The sequence below is a fragment of the Primulina tabacum genome, chromosome 4 (genome assembly GCF_025594145.1).
Source record: "Primulina tabacum isolate GXHZ01 chromosome 4, ASM2559414v2, whole genome shotgun sequence".
Taxonomy (NCBI): Eukaryota; Viridiplantae; Streptophyta; class Magnoliopsida; order Lamiales; family Gesneriaceae; genus Primulina; species Primulina tabacum.
The window spans coordinates 2,751,396-2,776,936 of NC_134553.1; the positions used below are offsets into that span (position 1 = coordinate 2,751,396).

Genomic DNA, 25,541 nt, shown 5'->3' on the forward strand with positions numbered 1-25,541 from the left:
AGACGGATCTCTTATTTGGATCATCCATGAAAAATTATTATTTTTTATGTTAAGACAATGTTTTAGTAAGAGTGATTATTGGAGTATTAACGAAGAAATAATGTATTATCCGTTGTTTGACTGATTTTTTTTTAACCAACATTTTTTGCATTTTGTTTATGACAGTGAAAGAAAGTAATTTTGTTTCTTTTCTTTAGCAATCTCTACGTAAGTGAAATTGAGGTATGCACAAAACATTTTAGCAATTTGTGTGCAAGACATTCACCTTATCAGGCGTCGTCCGTCGATCATCTACTTGCACGAAGCCACGATGATGAAATCAAAAATCGGAAAGATGTTGTTCCACAAATAGAGGGACTTAAGGTTTAGAATTTGGGTTAAGGAAGAAAAGATTGTGGGTCAAATTTGTAGCCCATATTTGAAGGTGGAAGGGTATTTTAGTAAAAGAAAAACTTACTCACTACTTATCCGCGTCTGAAAAAATATACCAAACAAAAAGCACAATTATCTCATTACCACATGTCCTTTGAATAACCATTACATATCATTTTATCTTCTTAAATGTAATCACTCCTACCAAACATAACGTAAGAGTATTATTTTTTTTTTGTGAATATTGGTAGGATTGACCCGTCTCAGAGATAAAGATTCGTGGACCGTCTCACAAGAAACCTACTCTTTGAAATTTTACTTTCAAATATCCCAAAGCTAATACCTTTTTATTATAAATAGATATTTTACCAAGATAGATGTTATTTGTGCTTTAAAATGAAATATCAGTACTCTCGCAATAAGTGCACACTATGAAAGCTGGGGATTAAGATCATCTTTTTATAGTTGACTTCAACAAGATAATTTTCATCCACCATTTTCTATAGGTCCAACTGAAACAAATTAATCACAAGAACGATTGTCGTTTTCATTTGATTTATACGAAATGTAATAGACTACAAACAAACAGCATCTAGTATTTTTTTAATCTTAAATTAAAAAATAAAATAAACTATTTTAATTTAAATTAATTCTATTTGAATAATCATAAAAAAATCTTACTTACTATTTTCGTGAAGTTTATGTTCATATGCTAACTAATTTTTAATTAATTTGACGAAGTCATATTAAACTTACAATTATATCATCATTTTTTTATATTTTGAAATCAAATTCTATATTTATCTATAATTTTAAATTTTGTAGATAGTTTATCGTTCCTGATAAAATATTAAAAAAATTAATTTGAAAATAACAAAAATTATCATGTTCAGATGAATATTTTAATTATATAAGTACGCAAAGCTAACAAATAATCACTAATATAAAGGATGTCTATTGATTATTTCGTGAATGCTTTTAGATATATCTAATTGTTATAAAGTAGGCACACATTGTTTTATATATATGTGTGTGTGCGAGTCGGTGATTTTTTTTTTTAAAAGGGCCTTTTTTGGGTTAAAATATAAGTCAAATAGTACTGTGTTTTAGAATTATGAAATTCAAGGAGATTTGGTGGCACTTGAAATTGAAAATACCTTGTGTTTTGTTTCAGGCATATGGAAACATTCCAGATTTCAAGTTTTGAAAGTACTTAAAAGAGTAACTTTGTCTATTATCAACCTCTTTCGATGTTCTTGATACTAAAAAGATTAGCATGAAACCAAGAGCTTCATCGTCTACTTTTATCAGCTCGTGCAAGCTCCTCCATCAACATATGCGCCACTGATTTGTATCCCATTTTTCGAGCTGTAGAAGTATGGATCCATCAATCATCGAAATAATATACATAACAAGAACAGACGGCCACTGTAAGCGACAAAAATATCAAACCAACCTCTGTATATCGCTATCCCGGTTGGAACCATCTTTCGCTGCTTCAGGCAGCAATGAACTATTTCACTCACATCTCAAGAATGTCAGGTGATAAATGATCGTAATCTTAAAATACATAACACCATTATCTTATTTAGAAAATGTTGTTACACCACAAATTACATCAAGTCCACTGGGAGCCTCGGATCAGTTCTACGGATGGATGACTTCCAAGATTTCAAAACATGAAGCCAGTAGTGTTGATTTTAGATAAATAGTACTAGACAGAAAACTTACCTATTACATATCCAAAAAGGTTGACTCCTTTGTCTTCCACGCAGTGAGGGCAAATCCATTCTTTGTTCGCCCTAACTTCCTCCATTTCTAGCAGATGCACATGAAGCATGATTTAGTACCCACGATGAATTTTTGTTATGCCAGAACTCAGCTTTCAGCTTACCTTCACCATACCTGACCTTGAGACAAGCTCGGCAAAGAATACCATTACTAGAATGACAATTTGAGCAGTCGGTTTTGCCTGTATGAAAGATTGTGGGATATACATATCAAGATCCCGTATACAATGCAGAGGATGGAAGGATAAATAAGATGTTTTTAGAAGTAAACTGACCTGTACATGGTTCGTCCATGTCAAGATAACCACAATGTTTGCAGTCTTCTTCACCACACAGTTTCTTTTGCCTGTAAATTCTCGAGAAAAGTTATAGACAACCCAACGCAACTCATTAATAGAAACTGGGGGGCAAAAGGTAATCTCAAAGTAATTTCAGAGCTAAATTTTTTTGAAGTAAGCACACACAAAAGGCTGTCTCAAAGCGCAAATTCCATGTACTGGAATCAGCTAAGATAATACCTCCAAAGTCCAAACTTGTACTCCTTAAATCAAATTCGTAGTGCTGTCTGAGGAACTAAGACACTGGATAAATTTCAAAAATCCAATAGCTCCCCAAATGTGATCCTCATTGAGTAAAAAAATTGTCATTTATTAAAAACCTTACCTTGAACAGCAAAACAAGAAGCAACAATGAATATAGATGAGGGGAACAAGTATAAGAAAAGGTAAATATGAACTGTGACACATTGAGGTGGAGATACAGACACCAACATGTATTGAGCGGATAAGAGTTTAGTCTCGTTGGATTTAATGCAATTTGGTGGTGAAATGTACAATTTTAATAAAATTTGTGAGATTATAAAAATATTGGTCAGAGGGGGGTGCCACCCTCTCTTCCATGCTCAATAAAATGGGGAATGTGCGTCATAGTAGAGAACCTGCAGAAATGGCAGCAAATGCCATAGACAGGATTATACAAACTCCCCCTGCCTTTTCTCTCACAACGTCGAGCCAAAGCTTCCGGTGAAATCATGAGCAAGCTCCCTCCCCTTTTAGGCCTCCCCCGAAATCCATTTCCATGATTTTTTTCCTTGCTGTTTCCAGGATTATACATACTCCCCCTGCCTTTTCTCTCACAACGTCGAGCCAAAGCTTCCGGTGAAATCGCGAGCAAGCTCCCTCCCCTTTTAGGCCTCCCCCGAAATCCATTTCCAGGATTTTTTTCCTTGCTGTTTCCAGTACTACCCCTAACTTTCAAAAGCTCCAATTCCCCTGTTCACTAACAAGAAAAATAAAATGAAACTCAACTCGATTTCACGTACAAACAAGGATTGACAACAAAAGTAATGCAAACATATTATAACCACGTCTATTAATGCAGCGGTGGACCCAACAATGCAGCCGACGGGGCATGTTTTCATAAAAAAATAATATAAAGTTCGTATCTTTTCATGAATCAACCTTGAGACGTGGGTGATTTTCCACTCAATCGGGCGGAACGGCGCAAAGGGGTGGATCTGTAATCAACTTTACAGTATTTTCTGACTAGGGTTCTTTCAGATTTGGCCGAAGATGAAAGGGAACGCAGTTCCAAGATGGTCTTTTGCAGGCCCAAAGAAGCCAATCGAGCCTGTTATTGATTTCAATAAATGCACGCAAAGTTACACAAAGGAGAATATGGAAAGGAGCCACGATATATAATCTCGCCGAATGGTTCGATGAAGAAATTGAAACCTGGTTTTCAGAAATACGGGCGTTTCTGATTCCTTCGTAATCAGATTTTGCTCGCAGTCTTCCCATTGCGTTGGGTGAAATGAAGAGGCTTTCGTTGTGAAATCGGGATCGCCTCTTATGAGCCTTCGAGTTTGAATTTCAACGGGCAAATGGTCAGAACTCGTTCCGTTAATTCCACAATACTCCCTCTCGAAATTAAAAAAAGCTAAATAATATTTCTTTCTTTTTTCTAATATTATTGTATGTATATGTAAACGAGAAATAAATTTTTTGTATTTAAGTTACATGTTTTATATATTTTATATGGTTGTTGATCAATTCATAATTTCAGTACAGTAATTGGTTTTTTTTTTCTTCATTTTAATTTTTTCCTTAATGTTGACGTAATACAACAAACTATACATCTTATCAAAATGTTTGTTATCTTAAATTCGGTCGTCCCCGTGGTTTTAAACCTTCAAATTTTGTGCTTTGAAACAAGTTTCAACAATATCACGGGGAATGACATTTTCATATTCTTGAAGGTAAAGAATTATTTATACAGCACACATCAAATTTAGAAAGTTTGCCTTGAGAAGTTGCACCAAATTCCAATTAAGAAAACCATCCAACAAAACAAGACAAAATTAATTCATAGGAGAAGTCATCTTCGCTGCAGATCTTTTTCATGGCTTCCACAGAATAGTCGTCTCAGCAATCATGGAAGTGACAACATACGGATCCATGATTGAAGCAGGCCTCGGGTCCTCAAAATAGCCTTTCCCAGCCTTCTCAGTGTCCCTGCCGACCCTAATCGAAGCTCCACGGTTCGCCACACCCTGTAAAAACAATCCAATCCACACAATCATCGGTGACTGAATCCATCACACCTTGCAAAATATATATACATTACATTTAATAGGCGTCTGTAAAAGTAGTGACAAAGCTGTAACTCCAATGCACAAAATGGCTGGTTCCTATCAGTTATCTAGCAACTTGAGTTGCATCATTTTCGCAATAGCTACCAATTATTTACCAGTAGAACCAATTGTGTTGAATTCTGCTAACGCATACACGGGGAATGACATTTGTGCCACACTTTAGGCACTGGGATCGTAGCGAGGCTCTACCGATCAGATTATACCAATAACTACATCTCACCTCTCGCATAGCAAAAAATAAACAACTGCATCTACCGGTGAAGTGAATTTATAAATTCCTCAAAGTTCTCACCCTGACCGAAGTGGGATTCTACAGATTGGAAGTTTCGGTAATTTACCCATAAGAAGGTGTTTATGTCAGCGGTTTCATGTTTCCCTGTGAGACGGCGTTCATTGCCTTCACCATAAGCAGCAATGTGTTCTTTGTGCCTCAAGCCAAGCTCGTCAATTGCTTTCTTGATGACTTCATAACCTCCACCCTCTCTCATGGACTTGGTGCTGAAGCTTTCGATGGTTTAGTGTTAGATTTCAACGGAAAATTAACAAGATATAAACCTCAAAATTGTAGTATTGGACCTGTAATTTGTGTAAGCTCCGGCGCCATTCCAATCACCCTGATAAAATGGAAACGAAAAGGTAAAAATAGTTTAAACTTTTGCTCGGCCTGGAGCAAATGATACCCAAAAAGCAACCAAAAAATCGACAACGGAAAGAAAAAAAAGTACCTGTATGGGCTTTGGATCGAAGGAAACCACAACTCCAGCTATCTCTGTGATCCTCTGTCATGAAACAAAGAAAGTGTCATGAATGGCATAAAAAGTAAATGATTTTACTTAGGGCTCGAGCTTAAGTACCTCAAGAATGTAACGGAACACCCATAGCTGGTCACCTGAAGATAATTCCCACAGACGGCCCAACTTGATATTCCCACTGAGCAACACAAGGACAAGCAGTAAGTAATCATGTCACGAAAATTTTAGGCACAGAGAAGTCCAGTTTGATGTACCAATTCTAATGCAAAGTACGATCAGATTAATAAGAAAGTAAGAAACCATAATGATATACCTGGCCGGGCATAACTTCACCATTGATGCCACTGATGTTGATTCCAGCAGTATAAACATGCTTTGTAGTGAGCATCAACAATATCACGGCCAAACGCCTTATCAGCACCAATTCCACAGTAGTATGGTCCCTGAACGTAAGCATGAACAAGTTAGTAATCATACACAAATCCATTCTAAGTAACTAGAATCATATTTCGAAGTTGAAATTCCCTCACAATTAGTACATCGTTCCATTACCTGAGGTCCTGGAAATCCTCCAACAGGCCATCCATACGGCCACTTCACATCTTTTTGTAACAAAGTGAACTCTTGCTCAATCCCGTACCTGTATTTTGATCATAACATGAAAAATCTTGTTCCTATGTAACCAATTTTTTTTAAAAAAAATGATAGATCATAACACAATGTGGATCAGATCTTAATTTTGATTAATCTGGCTTACGCTCGTTATGTTTGATGCCTTGACTTTGATGTTTGAAACGCATCGAGCAGCAATTGTCCAAAAAATTGATTAAAGTGGGCATATTATACGAGTCTAAGCTGGATTTGTTGAAACTTAAGCATAAATAAGTATTCTTAATATTTAACTAGCAGTGCTGGGCACGCTCATCGCGCGTGTTAAAAATAATTAATTAATTAGTCGGAAATATTTTTTCCATCAATTAAAGATTAAGCAGACGGTTTTCTCCATCGATAAAAAAAATTTCTTTTATGCATGATAATATATACATTAAATAAATTGTCACATAAGTATGTTTCCGGACAATAAGCATGATAAATCTAATATTATATTTTAAAAAAGACAAAACAAAAAAAAGTCAAAAAAATTTAACTATTAATAACTTCCTGTAATCAAATCACATGCCAAAAAAAAAAAAATCATATCTTACTCTTTATCGGACTGTCTCATCTTTTATCATATAAGTCATATCCCATGTCATTCTAATTTAAAAAAAAAAAAAAAAAACAAATGTGCAAAATGGTAATACTTTATTATATTACATAATTATTACTCTTGTTGCATTAATACTTAAACATCATTTAATTGAGCATATATTAAACATATCAATCCCATAAATCTCGTGTTTTATGCTTAATAACCAAATAATCTACTGCACCACAATAAAATCAAATTTCCAAAGATTATCTCTTGTGAGACGGTGTCTCGAATCTTTATATGTGAGACGTGTTAATCCTACCGATATTCACAATAAAAAGTATTACTCTTAGGGAGTGTTTGGTTTGGTGGATAATGTGGGTTTATTTTTTTTAACTCACCTTATCCCTCGTTTGGTACGCGTTATTATTTAACCAAGTCAATAACTCCTATGAATGATTAGGTTATATTAGGTGGGTTAAAATAATAACTCCTCACCCCATAAGATTATTTATCCAACTCTTAATCCTTACTATTTTTCCAATTTTACCCTTCTCCTATATCCAAACTCACCACCACTTCCCGTCGCCGGACCTCCGCCGCCGCCGTCGCCGGACCGCCGCCGTAGTGGAAGAAGAAAAAAAAAAAAAAGGGCAATTTTGTCATTTCATCAAAAAATTCAAAATTATCATACACTTAAAAATCATACCAAACATAACACCATATATTACATTACTACAACAATCATTTTCTTTATCATTTAATTAATAATCATTAGTTTATTTTATCCTCCAAACCAAACGCAGCCTTAGTATAAAAAGTAATATTTTTTCACGGATAAGTAAAATAAGATATTTATCTCATAAAATACGACCCGTGAGACCGTCTCACACTAATTTTTTCAATTTCCAAATTAGTGTGCTGGAAAACAAGTAGAGTCGGATAGGATCTGGAGTTGATAGAGTGAATACTCACCACTCGTCTTGCCTCCTTTTGTGTAAAAGTTTGTTTTGTAGGTTAGCAAATGCGTCCAAGAACACTTTGTTAATTCATCGCCACCCCTTATACTATTTTTGTTCTTCTAATAATTTATTATATTTTTTTCTATTTGTACATTTAAAATTCACTTCAATCAAATCTAATTATATTTTCTTGAAATAGAATTAAATATGACTAGAAGTGCCGACTCAAAAACAGTTCAATTATTCGAAAATAGCAGGGGCAAAATTATCCAATCCACAAAAATGAAGAGTTTGACATGAGAATTTTAAGGTAGTTTGGGTGGCAGAATGCAATTAACCATTCGCATTCTCCCCTCTTATCTTCACGGCGAGACACAACGTTAGTTGAAATACTTGAAACTTTGAAGAAATCTCTCTTATCTAGATTTTGTCTTGGGAAGTAAAATCACAAGTAACAGTTGTTAAATGGCTTCTGTTTCAGCTGCTTGTAGTATATTTGGGACATCAATGCAAATCCCTCTGAAGAGTAATTCCAGACAGGTAATTCATTTTCGATTAATTAACACATTTTATGCCCTTGTTTCTGTATTTATCACACCGTTTATTCATCTAATGAACATTGCAGATAACTATCCAGAATACTAGGATGGTATCCTTTGGTTGGGCAACAACCGGCGCCGGTTTGCCTCGCAATATCAGAGTTCCAAGATTCCAGATTTGTGCTGTGAGACATGCATATCACGTACCAATTAACTAGGGGCATACTAATACAAATTTCATACACAATTTACCAAAATGAGATTTTTTTTTTCCAGTTACACATTGCTGAAACAAACTCATGAAAACCAAATATTAACAAAATACAATAAGAAGTATACAAAACCTTCGATTTATCATTTTTAAAAAAAATCTGCAATAAATTATTTCAATCATTTATGGTACTTCAGATTGAATAAAATGTTTTGTCTATAATTTATTGTAAATACCCATCATCGTCTTGTTTTGGGGAAAAAAAATTTAATATACTCGATTGTACGAAACAGTTGAAGTCGGAGACGGTGGATAAAATATGTGGCATAGTGAAGGAGCAACTGGCTTTAACCGCTGATGTTGCAGTCACCCCTGATAGCAAATTCTCAGATCTCGGTGCTGATTCTCTCGACACTGTACGTATGCCTCTCACTTAATATGTATTTTTCGTTTTCCCGAATGTAGAATATGTTTTCATGTTATTCAAGGATGATAATAGCTTCTAATTATGAGTACTGTGATTAAGCTGCAAATTGGATCCTAACTCAATTAATGTTTTACAAATTTGTATAAATTTTGAAACAATGTAGGTTGAAATAGTGATGAAGTTGGAGGAGGAGTTTGATATCACTGTGCCGGAAGATAATTCAGGCAATATAGCAACCATAAAAGAAGCCGCTGAATTGATCGAGAAACTTGTTGAGCAGAAGGTTGCTACTTAGACCCCCCCATTCACCCTACCATCCATTGTTCCTCAAATTATGCGGATGTTATTCATGGATTATTTGAGATTAGGTTAATGACTTCTTTTTTTTCCTTTTTTTTTTTTGGGTTGAAAAATTAACATTAAGTTATCGCGTACTGTTTTGAAATCTCTTCACGTATTTGAAGCTTCGTGACAAGAGTTTATTTTATTGTTGTCTGAAAAATAAATCATTTTGATGGAGGTGTTTGTCTAATTAGACTATCAATCATGATTTTGATCGATTCGATAATAATAATTTTTTACTAGGAAAACGATTATTAAAAAAAATTTAATTCATCTATAAGTAATCATCATTAATATACACATTTTTATCTAATTTTTTAATTGTCGATAACTATTTTTGGGAAAAAAATTTGTGAAAAAAATATAGATTGTATTTGATAAAGTAATTAAAATAATTATTATAATTCATTTTTTTTAAAAAAAATACGAGCGTATATATTTGATAGTAATAGTAAATCATAAGTCTCTTTATTGATCATTTAACACAGATTTTGGCAGTGGGGTTGGTCTAAAACACATAATGTTTGCAACAATTTTCATCAAAAATGCTAGTTAACGCCGTCGCCGGGGATCGAACCCGGGTCACCCGCGTGACAGGCGGGAATACTCACCACTATACTACAACGACATTTGTTGTTTCTTGAAAAAAAATCAATAAATATAAACATAAAAAAACTGCACTTCTACGCTTTACATTCGCTTCGCGTCGTTTCCGCAGAATTAAAAAGCTCAGATAAAACCTCAAAATCCGCATTAACATTACTCTCATCATTCAAGCATTAATTTTTTATTTTCTATATTATAATGAGAATAGAAAGTTAGATAATTGGACCAATTCGCCGATCTCGATTAATTAACTTTTATAGATGATATCTCATTATGATGACAATTTGTGTGTAAAGTCGAACTATTATTTATCCAAACATATTTTCTTATAATTTATTGATATTATAATTTTTCATGTTTTATTGGGACAATTTATAGGTTATTTGATTGAGTATGCTGATGGAAATAATAATTCTTCTCAAATCATTCCTGCATGTGGTGTAGTTTTCAGGCGCTGCAACAAAGATATAGTATTTAAAATGTCAAATTTCTTTCTTTGGTGCTAGAATTTGACTAAAAAAAAATGTTATTTTGATATTCTTATAATTATTTAACACACGTAGCGTGTGTGCCTTGACCGTTAATCCTAATAATAGAAGAGAAGTCCATTGCTGCTCTATTGTCGCTATATCTGGCGCCATCATATAGTTTAAAATCAGTTTATTCCATTTGATTTCGATTATTTTTATAAAATATCTATTAATTCAAGAAAATTTTGTTTCTTAATAAAATTCGATATTTGAAAAAAAATTTCTAAAGTTTCAATGTTTCCTGAAAATAAACCTATTTCTTTTACTAAACCAAACGCTTCCAATTTTTTTTATAAAAGCCAAATAATTCGAACCAAATAAAACTCGATTATTTCGACATAATAATAAATATTTAATATAAAGAAATCGAAGTTTACTAATAATTTGGTTTACTCAGTATAGCTTTTTGACAAAAAGAACCGAAACCGAATATATCTATTTTATTATTTAATAATCTTATTGTTTGTCATTATATTATATTTTTCATATAAATAATATTTATCAATAAATATATATAAAATTCTATAATAAATATATGGGCCGGGTTACAAAGCCCAGCCCCTTTAAACAATGAACCAATGCCCCTAAATTTTATTTTTTTTAAAAAATAATTTTTTATTATAATTATTATTATATTAATAAAAAAATGATTCGTCAAAACGATTTCATCTTCTAGATCGATCTACCCCTCCAACTAGCACTTGTTGGTTTCCGTTTTCCAGTTTCAACTCCCACGACAGCAACACACAAAAATGGCTACGGATTCAGACACATTCCAAGTACATTTTCTAGCTTCCTTTTCTCATCCAATCATTCATTACTCCCTGAAGCACATGGCGAGGAAAAATATATATTTTAACGCATAAAAGTTAACCATGCTTAGAATGGTTTAGATCTGGAATTTTAGCTGACATTTTTTTCTGATTTCAGTCTCTTAACACGCAATATTTTTACGTATATGCAGAAAGAGGAGGATGAGAAGGAGTTAGATTTGGTGAACGACGTGCAGGAGGCCCCGTTGCCGCTTACTGTCACTTCAAGGGTTTGATTTCAACTTTGCTTTTATTAATTTTTGACAAAACCGGAGCCTTTGAGATTGGATGACTGAGGATGTTGGGGAAATGCAGGTGTTGTATATGTTGGGGGATATAACTGCCGGACCCGCTTATCGATTTGCACAATGGTTGGAGTTGGTCCGTAAACGGAGCAGCAAGTATCCGGCATCGGGGTTTCCCCATCGACTTCAACGTCAGGAGAGCATACACATGAGGTACTTTTTTGCCGGTACGTGATGTTTGGGTACTGTCTTTTAAATGCTGTTGCATTGATGATACATCGATTGCATGGTCAGTTATTAAGACCACTGAGTGAGCAACTGTCTGCTATAAGGTTAAGATGGTTGCTTAATTGAGTGAAAGCAGTCCCGTTTTAGATTCCTGATTCAAATTCTAATTAAAGCTTTTTTAGGAAATATATGCATGGGGTAATTCATATCCATTTCGAGTTTGACATGAACCAAGTTATGTAAACGCTCATATTTTGTTTAAAAGAAGTTGGACATTTTTAAATGAGAGTACCATTAAATTAGTATGTGATAAACTGTAAAGTAACACAAAAGTCGATTGATTGAGCCCAATAAATTTCTTTGGATTGGATGGCTTCCCTTGGAGAATCATGGAATATGTTTATAAATCTACTTAGCTGAGAAGCCATGCCTACCTAGGGATATAATATAACTAGCTATTTCTTTGTTATCATGTCACTTGGCTTTATGAATGTCACTATTTACAATTATTTTTAATTATTTGAATATCCACTTTACTTTTTTTTCCCTATCTGTTATCCTAAATTTTTATTGGAAGAATTTCCCCCATCAGGATATGAAGGGAAGTTTCTTTAAGATACCTGTTGTGGTTATTAATTTGTATAAACTCTTTTCGTGAAGAACTCTCCTTCCTAAGAAGAGAAGATTTACTGAGATCTGACCCACACCGCTGATCAAGAATTTTGTTTGTAAATTGCCTTATGTAAACTGAACATATATTTGTTTTGCGCTTAGCCAAATAGGTGATGCAGGAGTTGTAAAAGAAAGCTGCATTTTATCAGTGTGAAATTAAGCTATATCTCAGCTACATCAACATTCAAGTGAAACAATACTCCTTCTGGTCTTAAGAGGAGCAAGCGTTTTATTTGTAAGCTCAGGAGAGGTGTCATAGGCAAAAAATTTGAACTTGTTGACATCCATTAAAGTATCACTTGCATGTTCCAATATTTCTATGAGAGGTTGATGATTAACACTGTTCAATATAGGTCTATTTGTGTTTTTATATCCTTTTTATTTATATGAGAAACATTTGCTTTCCCTTGGCTTATATTTATGTTTGTGTTTTAGTCAAGAAGAAAATAATCTTGATTCAAAAACTGCCTCAACTTCTGAACGAGCTCCAGAAATCAGTTTGTGGGAAAGACTTGGTAAATCTGGCATTATGGACATCAAATCAACTTCCTTCTCCTGGAGCACCCTTTCTTCTCTTCACCACACAGAGCATAGCAGCAGCACTGAGCAATCCGAAGATGAGATGAATAAAGCATTAGAGGTTTACTAGAGAAGTTGTAGTTGGTGAATCACTTTTTTTCTCCCCAGTTTCCTGATCTTTGCATGACTATAGTGTTGTAATTGTTGTGGCTAATCAAATTGGTTCAAAAGGATATCTTAATGCGGCCGCTAATATTGTTGACCAATGCGTGTATGTGTATACCTATTTGGGCAAAGATACTGTTATTCCACACGAAGTAAATATGCTCGTGTGTAATACTAATTGTACGATGTGTAACCTTTTATCCTCAATGATTTGGCAAATGGTAGATGCCATAAAACTTTCTCATTTTCTCCAAGCATGATATTTTGTGTTTGTATTATCCCCTTTTCGTTCCAGGATTTTGAGATTTAGATTTTCTTTGTGTGAATTTTTTTACTCCTCCCTCTCCCTCTATATGTATGCTAATAAAATATATGACAAGCCATTAACCAACTGCAAATTATACTTTCCGGAGTAGCTGTTAAGTTCTACATAGAGCACGAGAGCTCGTCTAATGATTTTTTTTTACATTTCAATGTATGTACTGTTGTCGTTCTTAATCATTGCTTTGTTATTTTTATGCCAGTGCAGGTCACTGTTAATTCTGGTGGCGTGGTGTTTTTCGCTCTATTCAACCAACCAGAAAACAACGAACCTTCTTCCACGGAAGCTGCAGCTGTTATAAAGTTCTCCTCATCAAGGATGGCCACCCAGTCTGAACGACTTGGGTATGAATTTGCGAAGTGGCTCGGTGTTCAAACTCCACAAGTTGTTCCTTCACTCTTTAGCAATGATTTGTTTAGATACGTGAAACAAAAACTTGAATATGCTAAATTTTGTACACCAACATTCAGGCTAGAGTCATTCACAATTCAAGTTCTGAATGGCTGCAAATTAAGGAGGCTGCAGAAAAAGCAAAAGATGCAGCTATGAGAGAAAGGGATGAGATTGGTGAGATGACGTGTTCAGAACTCCTGGAAGCTCTGGAGCTTAGTCGCGGCCTTTTACTTATGAAGTGCGTATAGAATCTCTTGCCAGATGCTATAGTGCGTCTAAGAAAATTTTCTTGCACAAATGCTCATTACATTAGCATTAAATAACGAGCGTAATAGACAGCAAGGTAACAAATTACTGAATTTATATTCAATTGTGATTGGATCTTCACAGCCTAATTGAGTCGACTCGTTTTTTATGTACCTACTTCTGTAAGTCTCTCGAATTTCTCGCATGTGTGATTATCATTGTCAAAAATTTCAACACCCCGTAAGATAGGGCCTAAGGCCCATTTAAAAATTAGAAACAAACTTTCAAGTTAATAGTTAGCTATGCACTTGTAATTAATCCAGGATATGGCAAGATTCTGCAGGCTTATTATCAAAAGCATGCATGCTTAATGTTTTACGTAAACTTGACATTTGTAGTTATGTGCATGGATCTCCTCTGTTGGAATGTTCAAATGCATTTGAGTCACTTGAAGCTGCAGAAAAGACTTCCGCAGCCCTGGGAAGAATTTTGATGTTGGACCTTGTTATAAGAAATGAGGATCGTCTACCTTGTCGCCATCTCAGGTGGCGTGGGAACTTTGCCAATTTACTCTTGTCTGAAAAAGTAGTTAGAGTAAACAACGATGCTCTGGAGGTAGCTTTTAATTCTGCAATCAAGAAATATAGACCCAAAGTGATTCGGGCACTTCAAAAAGAAAGAAGAGCAACTTCTGTTGACTGTAGATTTAGCCCTCCTCATCCAGGATTGGTATCACAGTCTTCTGATATTTCCGACATAACCGAATCTCCAAAATCTGGTACTATGAGTGTAGCGAGTCTCGCTTTGAATGAGTCATCTGGTTCTGATTTGCATATTGTGGCAATCGACTCTGGAGTTCCTCGGAGGCCGCCAGCAGGGAAACTTGCAAGTGACCAAGCAAATTACCCGAAGCTCGTCGAGCTACTCATAAACTGCCCCGAGTATGCGTCAGACTTGTTGCGTGAAATAACTGGAGGAAAACTAGAATCTTTACCACTTGATACCGATACCGAGACTGATTTACGCAGAAATGAAATAAATTCAGTTGTGGTTGAATTCAGAAATGGGTTTCGAGCAGCACTCAGAGACTTGCAGGGATTTCACATGTTTCTTCTCACACTTAACCAGAAACTAGATAGTTTGTTACGTGCTTTTCTCAATATCATTGACAAATCTTCTGGAGACCTTGACAAAGAGGATTTGGTGGTTCCTGAATCCCCGTCACTTGCTAAAGAGATGGAGGTCCATTGTCCTTCCCCAGGCACGGATAGTATTCTTGTTGATGACAATTCGAATTTGAATGATTTAGAATCACAGCGAACACCTCCCAGGCCACCATCTTCTGGATTTAAAGAAAGTTCTGAATATTCTCCGATACCACGTGATAGTTCACATGGGAAATTTAGTAAAGGAAGTGGTGAACCATTAGGTAGCTTGAGATTAACGTCAAAGATTCGCGACTTTTACCGATTTGCAAAGGTTTGTGACACAGTTTAAGAGTTGTATGTTGGTCTGAAATAAACGGCATCCTATCATGCTTTTTGGTCGTGTAATGTTTTGAATTCTTTTTCTAGTTAAGCAAAATTTGGGTAAATGTTTCAAAAAATTTTAAAATTATAATAATAGGTAAAAGTGGATATAATTTTAGGAACGATCCATTGTCCGAGAAATATTCTGTGGTAAGATATTTGAAGGAATTTTGATATACAGGTTGTTCCTTTTTCAGGTGGATGCAGAATTAAATAAAGAATTGGAAAAATGGAACGATATGCTTAAAAACGATGCAGTTAAACTTTGCCAGGAAAACAATTTCATCACTGGATTTTTTGAAGGTAGTGATAGCCATGGTGTGGTGGATGCTTATGAGTTGAAGGTAAAATCGTCTTGTGACGCTCAATTTTGACGCTATTTTGGTAGTTTTTGATATCTTGGAAATAAGAAGCTCCTTTTTATTTGAATCCTATTCAGGTGAGGCTTGAACACATTCTCGAGAGAATAGGGTTGATATCTGATGCAGCAAATACTGAAAAACCATCAGAAATCTCAGCTGGTCTGTTCATTGGCGGTGCACTCGCTGCTCGATCCGTATACACTCTGCAGCATTTAGGGATTACCCACATTTTGTGCCTGTGCTCCAATGAAATTGGGCAGTCAGATTCTCAGTTTCCTGAGTTTTTTGAATACCAAAATTTTTATGTATGTGATGCAGACCCTTTTGTTTCTCTTCATCTTCAAAGCTTCCTTCACCCCATGCTTCATAATTTTTTTAAACCTATTAATTATAACGTCATCTCCTGAACAGATATATGATAATGAAGACGCAAATATCAGTAATATCTTTCAAGAAGCTCATGATTTCATTGACAGTGTTGAACAAATTCGTGGGAAAGTTCTGGTTCACTGCTTTGAAGGAAAGAGTAGAAGTGCGACTCTAGTTCTGGCTTATTTAATGCTCCGGAAGTAAGTGATGGATGATTTCTTGACGTTTCAATTCTATATGATATTCACGTGGAACAGGAATTGATTATATATGTTATGGTATGAGAAAAATAGAATATGGAAAAAACCCTTGCAAGGGAATTAAGTTAAACAATTGACAATGAAGATCTGAACTAACAACATTCTGGATACCCTACCAATAAGCACATCCCACTTTTATTCTTTTTCCCCTCTCACGACCCTAATGAGCCCCTCGTATTCGGCCTGTGCTGGTCGGACTTGCATTAATAGTGTCCGTTGAACACATAATGAGTCGCAAAATATGACAAATTGACATGCAGACAAAAAGTGAGTTGATGAACAAAGAACAAAATCATCCTAAGAATAAAAATAAGTTCTTGTCTTACCAACCAAAGAAATTGCCAATTGGCAATTCTTTTTCGAGGGGAATACATGTTTGATAAAATGCAACTTTATGGCATTTGTTAACATTTCTGCAGATATTGAGTATTGCGTGGGAAGATACGTGAAACATTCAGTTGTCACTTTAGAAAAAGATTTAGCCCATCAAGGTTTTTTTCCCAATGCAGAAACTTTTCTCTATTGGAAGCATGGAATGCACTGAAAAGAGTTCATCGTAGAGCCCAACCTAATGATGGCTTTGCGAGGATTCTTTTAAACCTGGATCGAAAGTTGCACGGCAGAGTTTCTATGGAATGGCAACAACGCAGACCAACAATGAAGGTTTGCCCCATCTGTGGAAAGATTGCTGGCTTAAGCAGCAATTCTTTGAAGCTTCATTTACAGAAAGCTCACAAGAAACTATCATCCGGCAGTGTGGACAGTGCTATGACTATGGAGATACGGAAGGCTTTGGATGCACTCAAAATAAGTCGAGGAGGAAGTGTCAGCCCGACTCAGAGACAATCTCATTCCATGATCGATGAATAGATGGCCTGAGCTTTTCTTGGCTCGTGAAGTGCTCTATACTAGTTTTTATCGAGTGTGTGTTTGAATTGAGTTTTACATAGGTCAATTTGGCGGAATCTATTGTTAAGCTTTAATTTCTCCAGGAAATTTGAGCAACATATGGATGGAACATTCATGAATAACAAGCCAGGGAAAGACATATTTGCGTCGGCAAACCCCAAGTATAGTTATGCTGGTGTAAATCGAATAGTTGCGTGTGAAGCTAGCTGTATTTACTGGTCAAATCTTGTAAGTAATTTGTGTATGAAAATAGTATTTCTTTTAGTTCTACATAGGATTAGAAATCATGAATTATGTATGCATCTGTATTTTCTAAAATAATAAAACTGCTTGCATCCTTTTGATCTTGAATAACCCATATGCTGCTAACGTTAACTCGATGTTACAATGTATGAAATAAGCATAAATCCTATCCCCCTTGATGAAAATATCTATTAGCTTAGCCCCTTTGATTAGTTGTTTGATAAAATATTCTCATTCATTATTTCTAACACATAGAAAAAATTTAAATATATTATTTGTTCATTTAATTTATATAATCTTCAAAATGTTTTCTTAATAAGCTCAGCCACCTACCCGGCTAGTATATACTACGGGCACCGAATTTGGTGAAAGGTGGGGTGATGATGTTCCAAATTTCTATCCCTCCGTTCCGTCCTTGAGGTCAATGTTGTATTTTTTTCATCTGTCCGAATATATATTTGTATATATTTTTTGTTTTATTTTTCTTTTTCTATTGCTAATCTACTTGTATTCGTTAATTACTTCATACAAATATTCTTTTAATTACTTTGTATCAAATATTCTAAACTTCATCAAATTATTTTTTTAAACCCCCTTTTCTTTTACTTCGCTTGATTCATTGTTAATCAAACCTCGTCAAATGCTTGGCTTCAATTTTGTTCTTTAATTATTTATCTTATATCAATCAAATCATTAAATTAAAACTACAATATTATCTTTTATATTTTTTTATTTAAATTCATTAATTATTTAAAACAATAAAATTTTAGGCCAAATTTAATCATTCAAAATAAAAATATTATAATTTATTAAATATTATTTCACATCTATTCAAATATTTTAACAATTACAATATTAATTATTTATCCAATCTCGTCAAGTCAACTGATACTTGGATTGACGCTTAAAAGTTACAAGGAGTTGATATCTTGTTAGTCTAAACTCTAAAAGTTCTTTCAACCCGAATACAATTTGGTACGCTCCACCATGTACAAAGACGGAGTAACCCAATTGAATTACAAATCCATTTTCAACTTATAATTATCAAAACGTGTACAATACTAACCCACTCCTAACACACTACATCAACCAAGATCATAAGCACACTGCATCCTATTCTGATCCTCTTATTTTACACGAACATGGGGACAGAACAGCAAAAAAGTCTCGTGTGCATAGGTTGAATTCTCGAAATTTCTAAAATAAGGCGGGAAATGCCGAGCAAACAAGGTCTAAGTAGCAGGAGCCATGTTTGATGATGAAGTCGTCTGAAATTTTTTTGCTTCTTTTGAATCTAATCCCTCTGCAACTGAGGAGGTTTCCTCTCCATTAGAGCCAAAACTTCTAGGATTCATACGAAGCACCTCCTCTTTTGTAAGGATTAATATCTTACGAGCCATGCCACAAAATTCTCTGGTTTCGACAAGAAAACACTACTAATGAGCATGCAGCAAAATATTAGATGCACTAAATACGGAAACAGTGTAATAAGATAAACTGAAACCTATGGATAAAAGTGTTTAGAAAAGAGGGAAATATATATGTATATATCTTACTCCCAAGGATCGTCTCCAACAAGCATCATATCATCCTCATCATCTGTATAAACAAGAAGCCAATTCTTGCTACGAGCCCTGAGTTCGCCATTGAATACGAAGAGATTATCCAATTCAGCAATCAATTCATCGTAATTGTTGAACTTCGCAAGTTCTATAGACCTTCCAAGGGCCATTCCCTGCTTATGAACCTGAAATCGAGACATTTAAAATATATTTATATATATAAAGATGAATAACTATTGTCTGTAGAGGGAAAATGTCAATATCCCAGATAGAACCTTGGTGCAACTTCTTGTTGAAACAGTACTAACTTTGCCTTCCCTCTCTCTAGCTGCAGGATGGAAGCTTTGAAATTGTTTCTCTGATTCACAAACAGCAGCTGAAAAGTTCGGTTTTGAGCCCTTCGACTTATCACACCTTTGATCAGATTCAGTCGGAGAGGAATAATAGGAGATTATGCCTTGCTGTGTACGGCCTGAAGGCTCCATCCCTGTATTCAGCAATGCTGGCTTCGACGGTACATAGTTGCTGATAAGTTGAATACCAAAGAGCTTGCAATTCCCTTCGTTAGATTTCAGAGACTCGGGCATTTGTTTGCATATGGACTTTTGTGTTAGGTTTTGTGGTTGATCGGGCAAGATTTGGACGTAAGGTGAGGTTGGTGGAGGCATCAACCAATTTGTTTTCTGATTGTAACTAGTAGGACAAGATGTCGTAGAAAATTCTCTTAAAGTACTGTACCTGGCTTCCGAATGTGGTTGATAATTCGTATGGCAACTTTGAACATGAGTTTTTGAACCAGAATTCATCGCATCAAGTGGCCTGTCAGAAGGAACCATAGACCAAGTGTTCCCAAGTAAACCAAACTTTGCCTCTTGCTCTCGTGTTTGCCGCTTCAAATTTGATTCATCAGAAAACATACAGAAATTGCGGGTTGAATCAATCTGTGATCCCAACCCTGACAAGAGATCTGTGAATGATTTCTCCGTCCTTCCTGAAGATAACCAGTTATCTGATTCATATCTTCTTGAAGTAGAGACACAGTCAATTTGCTCATCTTCTACTGGTGGAGCACATAACAGTCGCTTCTCAGACATGTTTGAATCGTCTCTCTCCAAGAAAGTGCCTCTCAAGGTCGATAGTTCTTGTCTTTGCGAGACCTTTGGAATCCCACTGGAAGGTGTCGGGTCTAGTGCCATCTTAGGCGCACCTAGATTAAGTTATAGGCAATTAATCATGATTCGGCTTCCAATTAGATATATAAAACTACAATCATAGAAAAACGACTTTGGATAGATTAAATTGAGAAACACACCTTCCCTGGTAAGAACAGAAGAGTCTGGGGATGAAGGCAAGGTACTTGGTCGAGGCCTTTTTGATCTGGGGACTGGAATTGGGTTCATTGCATGAGGAGGTAAAGCAGGTTCTATGTTCCAAGGTGAAACCCTGTCAGGTCGAGGAATGGCAGAAGTTTCATCCCACCGCACCTTTATGCAAAATTAAAGGAAGAATTCTCAGAACAGAATAACGAGAAACAATTAGCAACTGGATGTTATGAGCCAAAAAAATTAACAAGGCAACGAGGAGAAGGAGCCTCATTGAGATACAAAAACAGAAACCTTTAGACATCTCCATTTTGAATTTGGCCATCGTTTTGCATCAGAGTCTCCAACACCAACTATAGTTCCAGTAAACCTAAAAGAAAACAATTTACATGATAAAACAGCACGACGAAATCAAAAGAAAAGTTGCATATCATTCAAAAATACTACCTACCTCTGTTCTGGTGTTTCTTCACCTTCAAATTTCATTTTAAATCTCATTCCCACCGAATAATTGCTTTTTACAGAGTTTACATATTGATCATATGGGACAATAAACTCAGCCGGGCTGGTCCTGTGACCAAAATGTGACAGGTGTTGAGGGGATGATTAAAATTTAGAAGAACAATAACGCTTGCCACTGAGAGAGATATATGTTAGCTCGAGCAAAAAACCTGGGCTTGTAAAACACAGTGAACATGGTTTTTGTTTGAGTAGCATGCCAAGCTGTTGCAAGAACACCAAGATGCATGTTGTGGCTGGATATGACCGATGATGGAACATTACCCTGTTGTTTCATAGCACGCCTAACTCCAACACGCAGCTCTCCATTCTCCCCCCTGAAATTGTGCAGCCTTTGAATCAGGTGTATAGAAACATAGCCATAGCTAAAGGCGTAAAAGTAAGACTGGTATCTAGCCTCAAAAATATGAAGGCATCCCCAGCAACAAGTCTCTTTGAACTAACAAACACGCTCCACCCACTCTGAAGGAGGTGCCTCCTGGGTTGACCTGGGATTAATCAAGCAAACAAAATCAAAAGTCGACCCTCCTTTCAGAAGCAATCAAGAGTTGGCTCGTATATAAAGGCAATCTACTAAATAAACACAGATTCCATATCATATAAGAATGTGGTTTTTTCTTCTTTTTCTTTCTTTTCTTTAATCTTCTCTCTCCCCACCTCTCTCTTTTTTTGGGCAATCGAGCATGCATTATAGAGCAACAGTTTGGTTTCTAATAACTACTATTCTTGGTAAATGATTTTTTGATATTTTAGACTCTTAGCTCTCCCTGAGCAACAATTTCATTTCTTTACGTCAATATTACTTCTTATCTCATAAACGTAAAATAGAGCCATTATATAACAAAACAAAGACACATTTACTATCCCAAAGACTTATGTATGTAGACACACAAACACATACACATGATTGGTTGATAGAATCGACAACTACTAACACGATCTCAATTTTCTAAAGGTTGAGCATGATTTATGTCAATCAAGAATATAGTGAATAAGCTCAAATCATGAAATGAGATTCATCAGAACGTTACCGCGAAAAATATGCCTGAATCGCCACTCAATTCCGTGTAAATCTTTGGCCACTAATTCCTGAGTGGGAGGTTGCTTTGTCATGTCCTGTCACGTTATATAATCGTAATGTTACTAACACAAAAAATCTTACAGCCCTAATCAGATAATATCTCATGACTTCGGCTGGACTCATCCTAACCAATGGGGGAAGGCATTCATCAGCATGTCGTCTTAGAACTGAGAACCCACCATGGGTGCTCGTATCTGATGCAGTAAGAATCTTACAAAAAGAATGGACATGAAAATGCGGTGGTGGAGGACGCAAAGTCTCCTTCTTCGAGGCATTCTCATCTTGCTGCAATAGCAAAACACATCAGAAAGAAAAAAAAAATCAAGAAATCTCTTACCCTGTGAAAAAGTTCCATCCAAAGTACATAAATAGGACAAAGTATTAGCTCATATAAATAGCACAAAATTGTTGCTCACATTTGGTTCGGGAATCAAAATAATCTGCGCAAACACTTCATCGGTATCTGGTTCAGCCTGTTCATGGAAACATAAAAATATAAAACATACGAACTCCCTACAGATAATAAACCAATACAAATTTCATAAAATGCTGTAGACAATCTAATTGGTTCATTTATGTTTAAGGGAACAAATTTACCTTCAAATACACATCAAGAACTCGACAGAGGATCTTTGGAGGAAGATTATACACTGGCATCTGCAGGTCTGCACTTTGTTTAGTCGACGCCTCCACCTATTCAATAAACCCCACAAACTCCAATAAAAGATCCAATCAAACAAAAACCCCATTAATCTGTGAAACGCATCAAACAACCACCATAGTTATATTTCATGCTCTCCGGAGAGAACAACTATAATCTCGTAGGATTAGTGAGCTCCAATTTCTAGTTAACAAATCTAAACGAACAGCATTAAAATAAAACAGTTGGACTCAAAATGCCAAAAATGGAAACAGATTGACCAAAAGTATTTTCAAATTCAAGAACTTGCGAAACGTTACAATTACTAAAAAAAATAAAATCTATTAAAACAAAAATCACACCTGTTCTATGTGACCCTGAGGAAAATAGAAAACAAGCTCGTTTTCACGCGGCACGGGAACTAAAGGACCGGCGCATGCTTTCCATAACTCCGTGTACAGCGCTGTCTCAGCATCCACTGTGATAAATAAAAATTAAAACTTCCGATCGATGTCACCAGAAGATAGACAAAATTTTCAGAAGAAGATATTAAAGAGGGAACAAAATATGCCAAACTTTCACCTGAATCATCTTTCCTGGAACCTGAGCTCTGTTTCTCCTGTCTGGAAACACAATCATCTGTCTCATGAAAACCCTTGACCAGAACCTCAGAAGCATCCATGCTCAATAAACAACTTTCAACTCAGATCTCTCACATCTCGTAACCCACAAACAAAATCAACAAAAACCAAGGAAAATTCAACTCTGAAAACCGGTAAAACAATAGGGAAAAAGAAACGAATCAGCCCAAAAGCCCACACCTCACGCGTGTTCGTGACTACGTAAGACAATTTGAGATAGCCGGGAGGGACCTGAGGCTTTTCTGCGAATGAATTCAATCATCCTTGAGAATTTTTCGTGTGCCCGTGTAGAGTATATATCGTTAGGACAAATGAAAGGGTAGGGAGAGAGTAGGAACGGAAATAGGAGGTGACAAATGGGGTCCGGATATTCGGGAAAATGAATCTGATCATTCGTATTTAAAAAATAATAATAAAAATTCATCAATATTATATAATAAAATACCCTCTTTCCGTTAAATTCCCCAAAAGCGTGTTTGGGAATCAAATAAAATAATCACTCGGCGTGTTGCAAAATTATAAGATAACCAAAAAATTTACTTTTAAAAAATAATATAAATTTGACATATGATGATGATGATGGTATAATTGAAGTGAGATTATCGTTATTTTTTTTATTAAAAAAATTTAACACGTAGAAAATAGATATAAATCATATAGACGTATTGACATGATTTCATATTAATATTTTAAATTGATCACGTCTGTTTTTGTATTCCATTCCCTCTTATTATAGAATTTCAAATTCTCACATTTAAAATGGAGAAGTCTAAACTTTGAAATTCATCTCAGTAACAACTGTCTTTGTCAAACACGGAGCATTTGTTTCCGCTTGTGATGGGAATTCTGAAGATGCTCAAAAAATATCTCAGTTTGAATTGTTGATATAGATTGTTATAAAACCAAACAGAGCTTTGTCCAGAAGTAACCCAGTGGCGGGGACCGGCAGACAATCTTGACGGCGTTAGTTGTGGTTGGGATGTTATAGCTAGGGTCATCAATGAACGTTAAATGGGAAGAAGTTTAGTTTTCGTGGGAAATTGAGGTTGTCTTGCCAAATACGGGCATTGTAGGATGGGTTTAGTGCGCACACTCTACCCTATTTAATAATCTCTCTTTTGGTTACTTTTATTTATTATTATTATTATTATTATTATTATTATTATTATTATTACACCACTGCGCTTGCTTCGGCCACATTTATTTTATGCCAAGAATATCTGTAGCCTGTATGTATGTATGTATTCAAGGATTTATAATATCAGCTCCAAAATTACACTATTAGTTAAAAAGAAATGAATATACTAAATATTATTTATTTATTCGCTCATGCGTCATTTATCTTTTTACCTTAGAAACGTGCATCCGTTTTTTTTTGTGTGTGCTTTTTGAATAAACCCAAAAAAATCAAATATAATAGTCTATAAATCATATTGACCAGATAGATAAATTATATTGAACAAAAACTTTATATCACAGTTCAGAGTCGAGATATTATTGGCACACTCATGCACCATGCTTGTCTTTATGGGTTATGGATAATTTAAAGATATTGTCTAAGTTTTTTTTTATGTAAACAATTAAACAACCTAGCTGCTAGCTATAGCTTACGCGTATCTGTGTTATTGGCTACGGGAAATTAAAATCCTGGCCTGCTATTTTTTTTTAAAAAAAAAAAAAAGTTTTGACTTTTATTCATCCATCCCCGATCATTTAATTTTCAGACCCATTATATATATATATATATATATATATATATATATATATACACGGAAGAGTTAAAATTTTAATGTAAGTTATAAGTAGTTCAGCGGATAGAGTCATTGTTTTTTGGGGTTTAGGATATAAGTTCAATTCTCATTGAGGTCATTTTTTTATTCTTTTATTTTTCAATTTATTTTTTAATTTATATATCAAAATTACAGTGTAGTCCCTTACTATTTCTTATAATTATATTTTGATCCTCATTTAAATATAAATCAAATAAATTATAAAAATATTATACAAGCACGCCGGTGCACTAATATATACTATTGTGGTTGCATTTAAATTTTCATATCTATCGGAAGAATGCAAAGTATTAACAGATTTCTTGCTCATAAAAGTATGTTTCCAGTGAGGAAATT

The 25,541-nt window shown here is 35.1% G+C and overlaps 4 protein-coding genes, 1 non-coding gene and 1 pseudogene across 10 annotated transcripts; 2 read left to right on the forward strand and 4 right to left on the reverse strand.

Moving 5' to 3' along the window:
- Positions 1-1,519: 1,519 nt before the first annotated feature.
- LOC142542394 (uncharacterized) lies at positions 1,520-4,100 on the reverse strand. 5 transcript variants are annotated; one of them, XM_075649011.1, is made up of 8 exons: positions 3,896-4,100; positions 3,623-3,791; positions 3,100-3,412; positions 2,438-2,508; positions 2,267-2,344; positions 2,104-2,190; positions 1,829-1,885; positions 1,520-1,740 (listed from the first exon to the last, which is right to left on the reverse strand). In XM_075649011.1, exons 1-8 carry the CDS (start codon positions 3,959-3,961, stop codon positions 1,664-1,666), a joined length of 918 nt encoding a protein of 305 aa, XP_075505126.1. In that variant the 5' UTR covers positions 3,962-4,100; the 3' UTR covers positions 1,520-1,663. The 5 variants fall into 5 exon arrangements, with proteins under 5 accessions (XP_075505126.1, XP_075505128.1, XP_075505127.1 ...); XM_075649013.1 differs by having other exon boundaries at positions 1,829-1,865; positions 3,100-3,433; positions 3,896-4,099; XM_075649012.1 differs by having other exon boundaries at positions 1,829-1,868; positions 3,100-3,433; positions 3,896-4,099.
- Positions 4,101-4,409: 309 nt separating this feature from the next.
- LOC142541328 (glutamine synthetase cytosolic isozyme 1-like) lies at positions 4,410-6,792 on the reverse strand (annotated as a pseudogene).
- Positions 6,793-8,091: 1,299 nt separating this feature from the next.
- LOC142542397 (uncharacterized) lies at positions 8,092-9,417 on the forward strand. The gene is made up of 4 exons (XM_075649017.1): positions 8,092-8,261; positions 8,347-8,445; positions 8,765-8,887; positions 9,062-9,417. The coding sequence occupies exons 1-4, from the start codon at positions 8,187-8,189 to the stop codon at positions 9,191-9,193; spliced, it is 429 nt and encodes a 142-aa protein (XP_075505132.1). The 5' UTR covers positions 8,092-8,186; the 3' UTR covers positions 9,194-9,417.
- A 379-nt stretch (positions 9,418-9,796) lies between these two features.
- Positions 9,797-9,868, reverse strand: TRNAD-GUC (transfer RNA aspartic acid (anticodon GUC)). The gene has a single exon. It is a non-coding gene; the product is annotated as a tRNA-Asp (tRNA).
- Positions 9,869-11,035: 1,167 nt separating this feature from the next.
- LOC142542396 (dual specificity protein phosphatase PHS1-like) lies at positions 11,036-17,418 on the forward strand. Of its 2 annotated transcripts, XM_075649015.1 has the most exons (11): positions 11,036-11,155; positions 11,341-11,418; positions 11,504-11,646; positions 12,769-12,973; positions 13,547-13,723; positions 13,810-13,970; positions 14,377-15,457; positions 15,705-15,851; positions 15,947-16,174; positions 16,281-16,438; positions 17,008-17,418. In XM_075649015.1, the coding sequence occupies exons 1-11, from the start codon at positions 11,129-11,131 to the stop codon at positions 17,366-17,368; spliced, it is 2,766 nt and encodes a 921-aa protein (XP_075505130.1). In that variant the 5' UTR covers positions 11,036-11,128; the 3' UTR covers positions 17,369-17,418. The 2 variants fall into 2 exon arrangements, with proteins under 2 accessions (XP_075505130.1, XP_075505131.1); XM_075649016.1 differs by lacking the exons at positions 11,036-11,155; positions 11,341-11,418; positions 11,504-11,646; positions 12,769-12,973 and adding an exon at positions 12,977-12,992 and having other exon boundaries at positions 13,542-13,723.
- Positions 17,419-18,426: 1,008 nt separating this feature from the next.
- Positions 18,427-23,788, reverse strand: LOC142542398 (auxin response factor 2A-like). Its single transcript, XM_075649018.1, has 14 exons — positions 23,357-23,788; positions 23,137-23,252; positions 22,732-22,827; positions 22,551-22,607; positions 22,264-22,419; positions 22,085-22,169; positions 21,451-21,541; positions 21,206-21,370; positions 20,986-21,105; positions 20,829-20,904; positions 20,525-20,696; positions 19,488-20,419; positions 19,207-19,397; positions 18,427-19,063 (listed from the first exon to the last, which is right to left on the reverse strand). The coding sequence occupies exons 1-14, from the start codon at positions 23,454-23,456 to the stop codon at positions 18,883-18,885; spliced, it is 2,538 nt and encodes an 845-aa protein (XP_075505133.1). The 5' UTR covers positions 23,457-23,788; the 3' UTR covers positions 18,427-18,882.
- Between the last annotated feature and the right edge of the window lie 1,753 nt (positions 23,789-25,541).

Coding starts and splice junctions, on each gene's coding strand:
- LOC142542397 (XM_075649017.1), top strand. CDS start 8,187: ATGGCTTCTGTTTCAGCTGCTTGTAGTATATTTGGGACATCAATGCAA. Junction 8,446..8,764: donor CAAGATTCCAGATTTGTGCT/GTGAGACATGCA, acceptor TGTACGAAACAG/TTGAAGTCGGAGACGGTGGA. Junction 8,888..9,061: donor GTGCTGATTCTCTCGACACT/GTACGTATGCCT, acceptor GAAACAATGTAG/GTTGAAATAGTGATGAAGTT.
- LOC142542394 (XM_075649010.1), bottom strand. CDS start 3,961: ATGGGAAGACTGCGAGCAAAATCTGATTACGAAGGAATCAGAAACGCC. Junction 2,191..2,266: donor CAAGGTCAGGTATGGTGAAG/GTAAGCTGAAAG, acceptor TGCATCTGCTAG/AAATGGAGGAAGTTAGGGCG. Junction 1,741..1,828: donor CGGGATAGCGATATACAGAG/GTTGGTTTGATA, acceptor ATACTTCTACAG/CTCGAAAAATGGGATACAAA.
- LOC142542396 (XM_075649015.1), top strand. CDS start 11,129: ATGGCTACGGATTCAGACACATTCCAA. Junction 11,647..12,768: donor CAGGAGAGCATACACATGAG/GTACTTTTTTGC, acceptor TTTGTGTTTTAG/TCAAGAAGAAAATAATCTTG. Junction 13,971..14,376: donor CGCGGCCTTTTACTTATGAA/GTGCGTATAGAA, acceptor TGACATTTGTAG/TTATGTGCATGGATCTCCTC.
- LOC142542398 (XM_075649018.1), bottom strand. CDS start 23,456: ATGGATGCTTCTGAGGTTCTGGTCAAGGGTTTTCATGAGACAGATGAT. Junction 22,608..22,731: donor TTCTTGATGTGTATTTGAAG/GTAAATTTGTTC, acceptor TTCCATGAACAG/GCTGAACCAGATACCGATGA. Junction 19,398..19,487: donor CAACAAGAAGTTGCACCAAG/GTTCTATCTGGG, acceptor TCTCGATTTCAG/GTTCATAAGCAGGGAATGGC.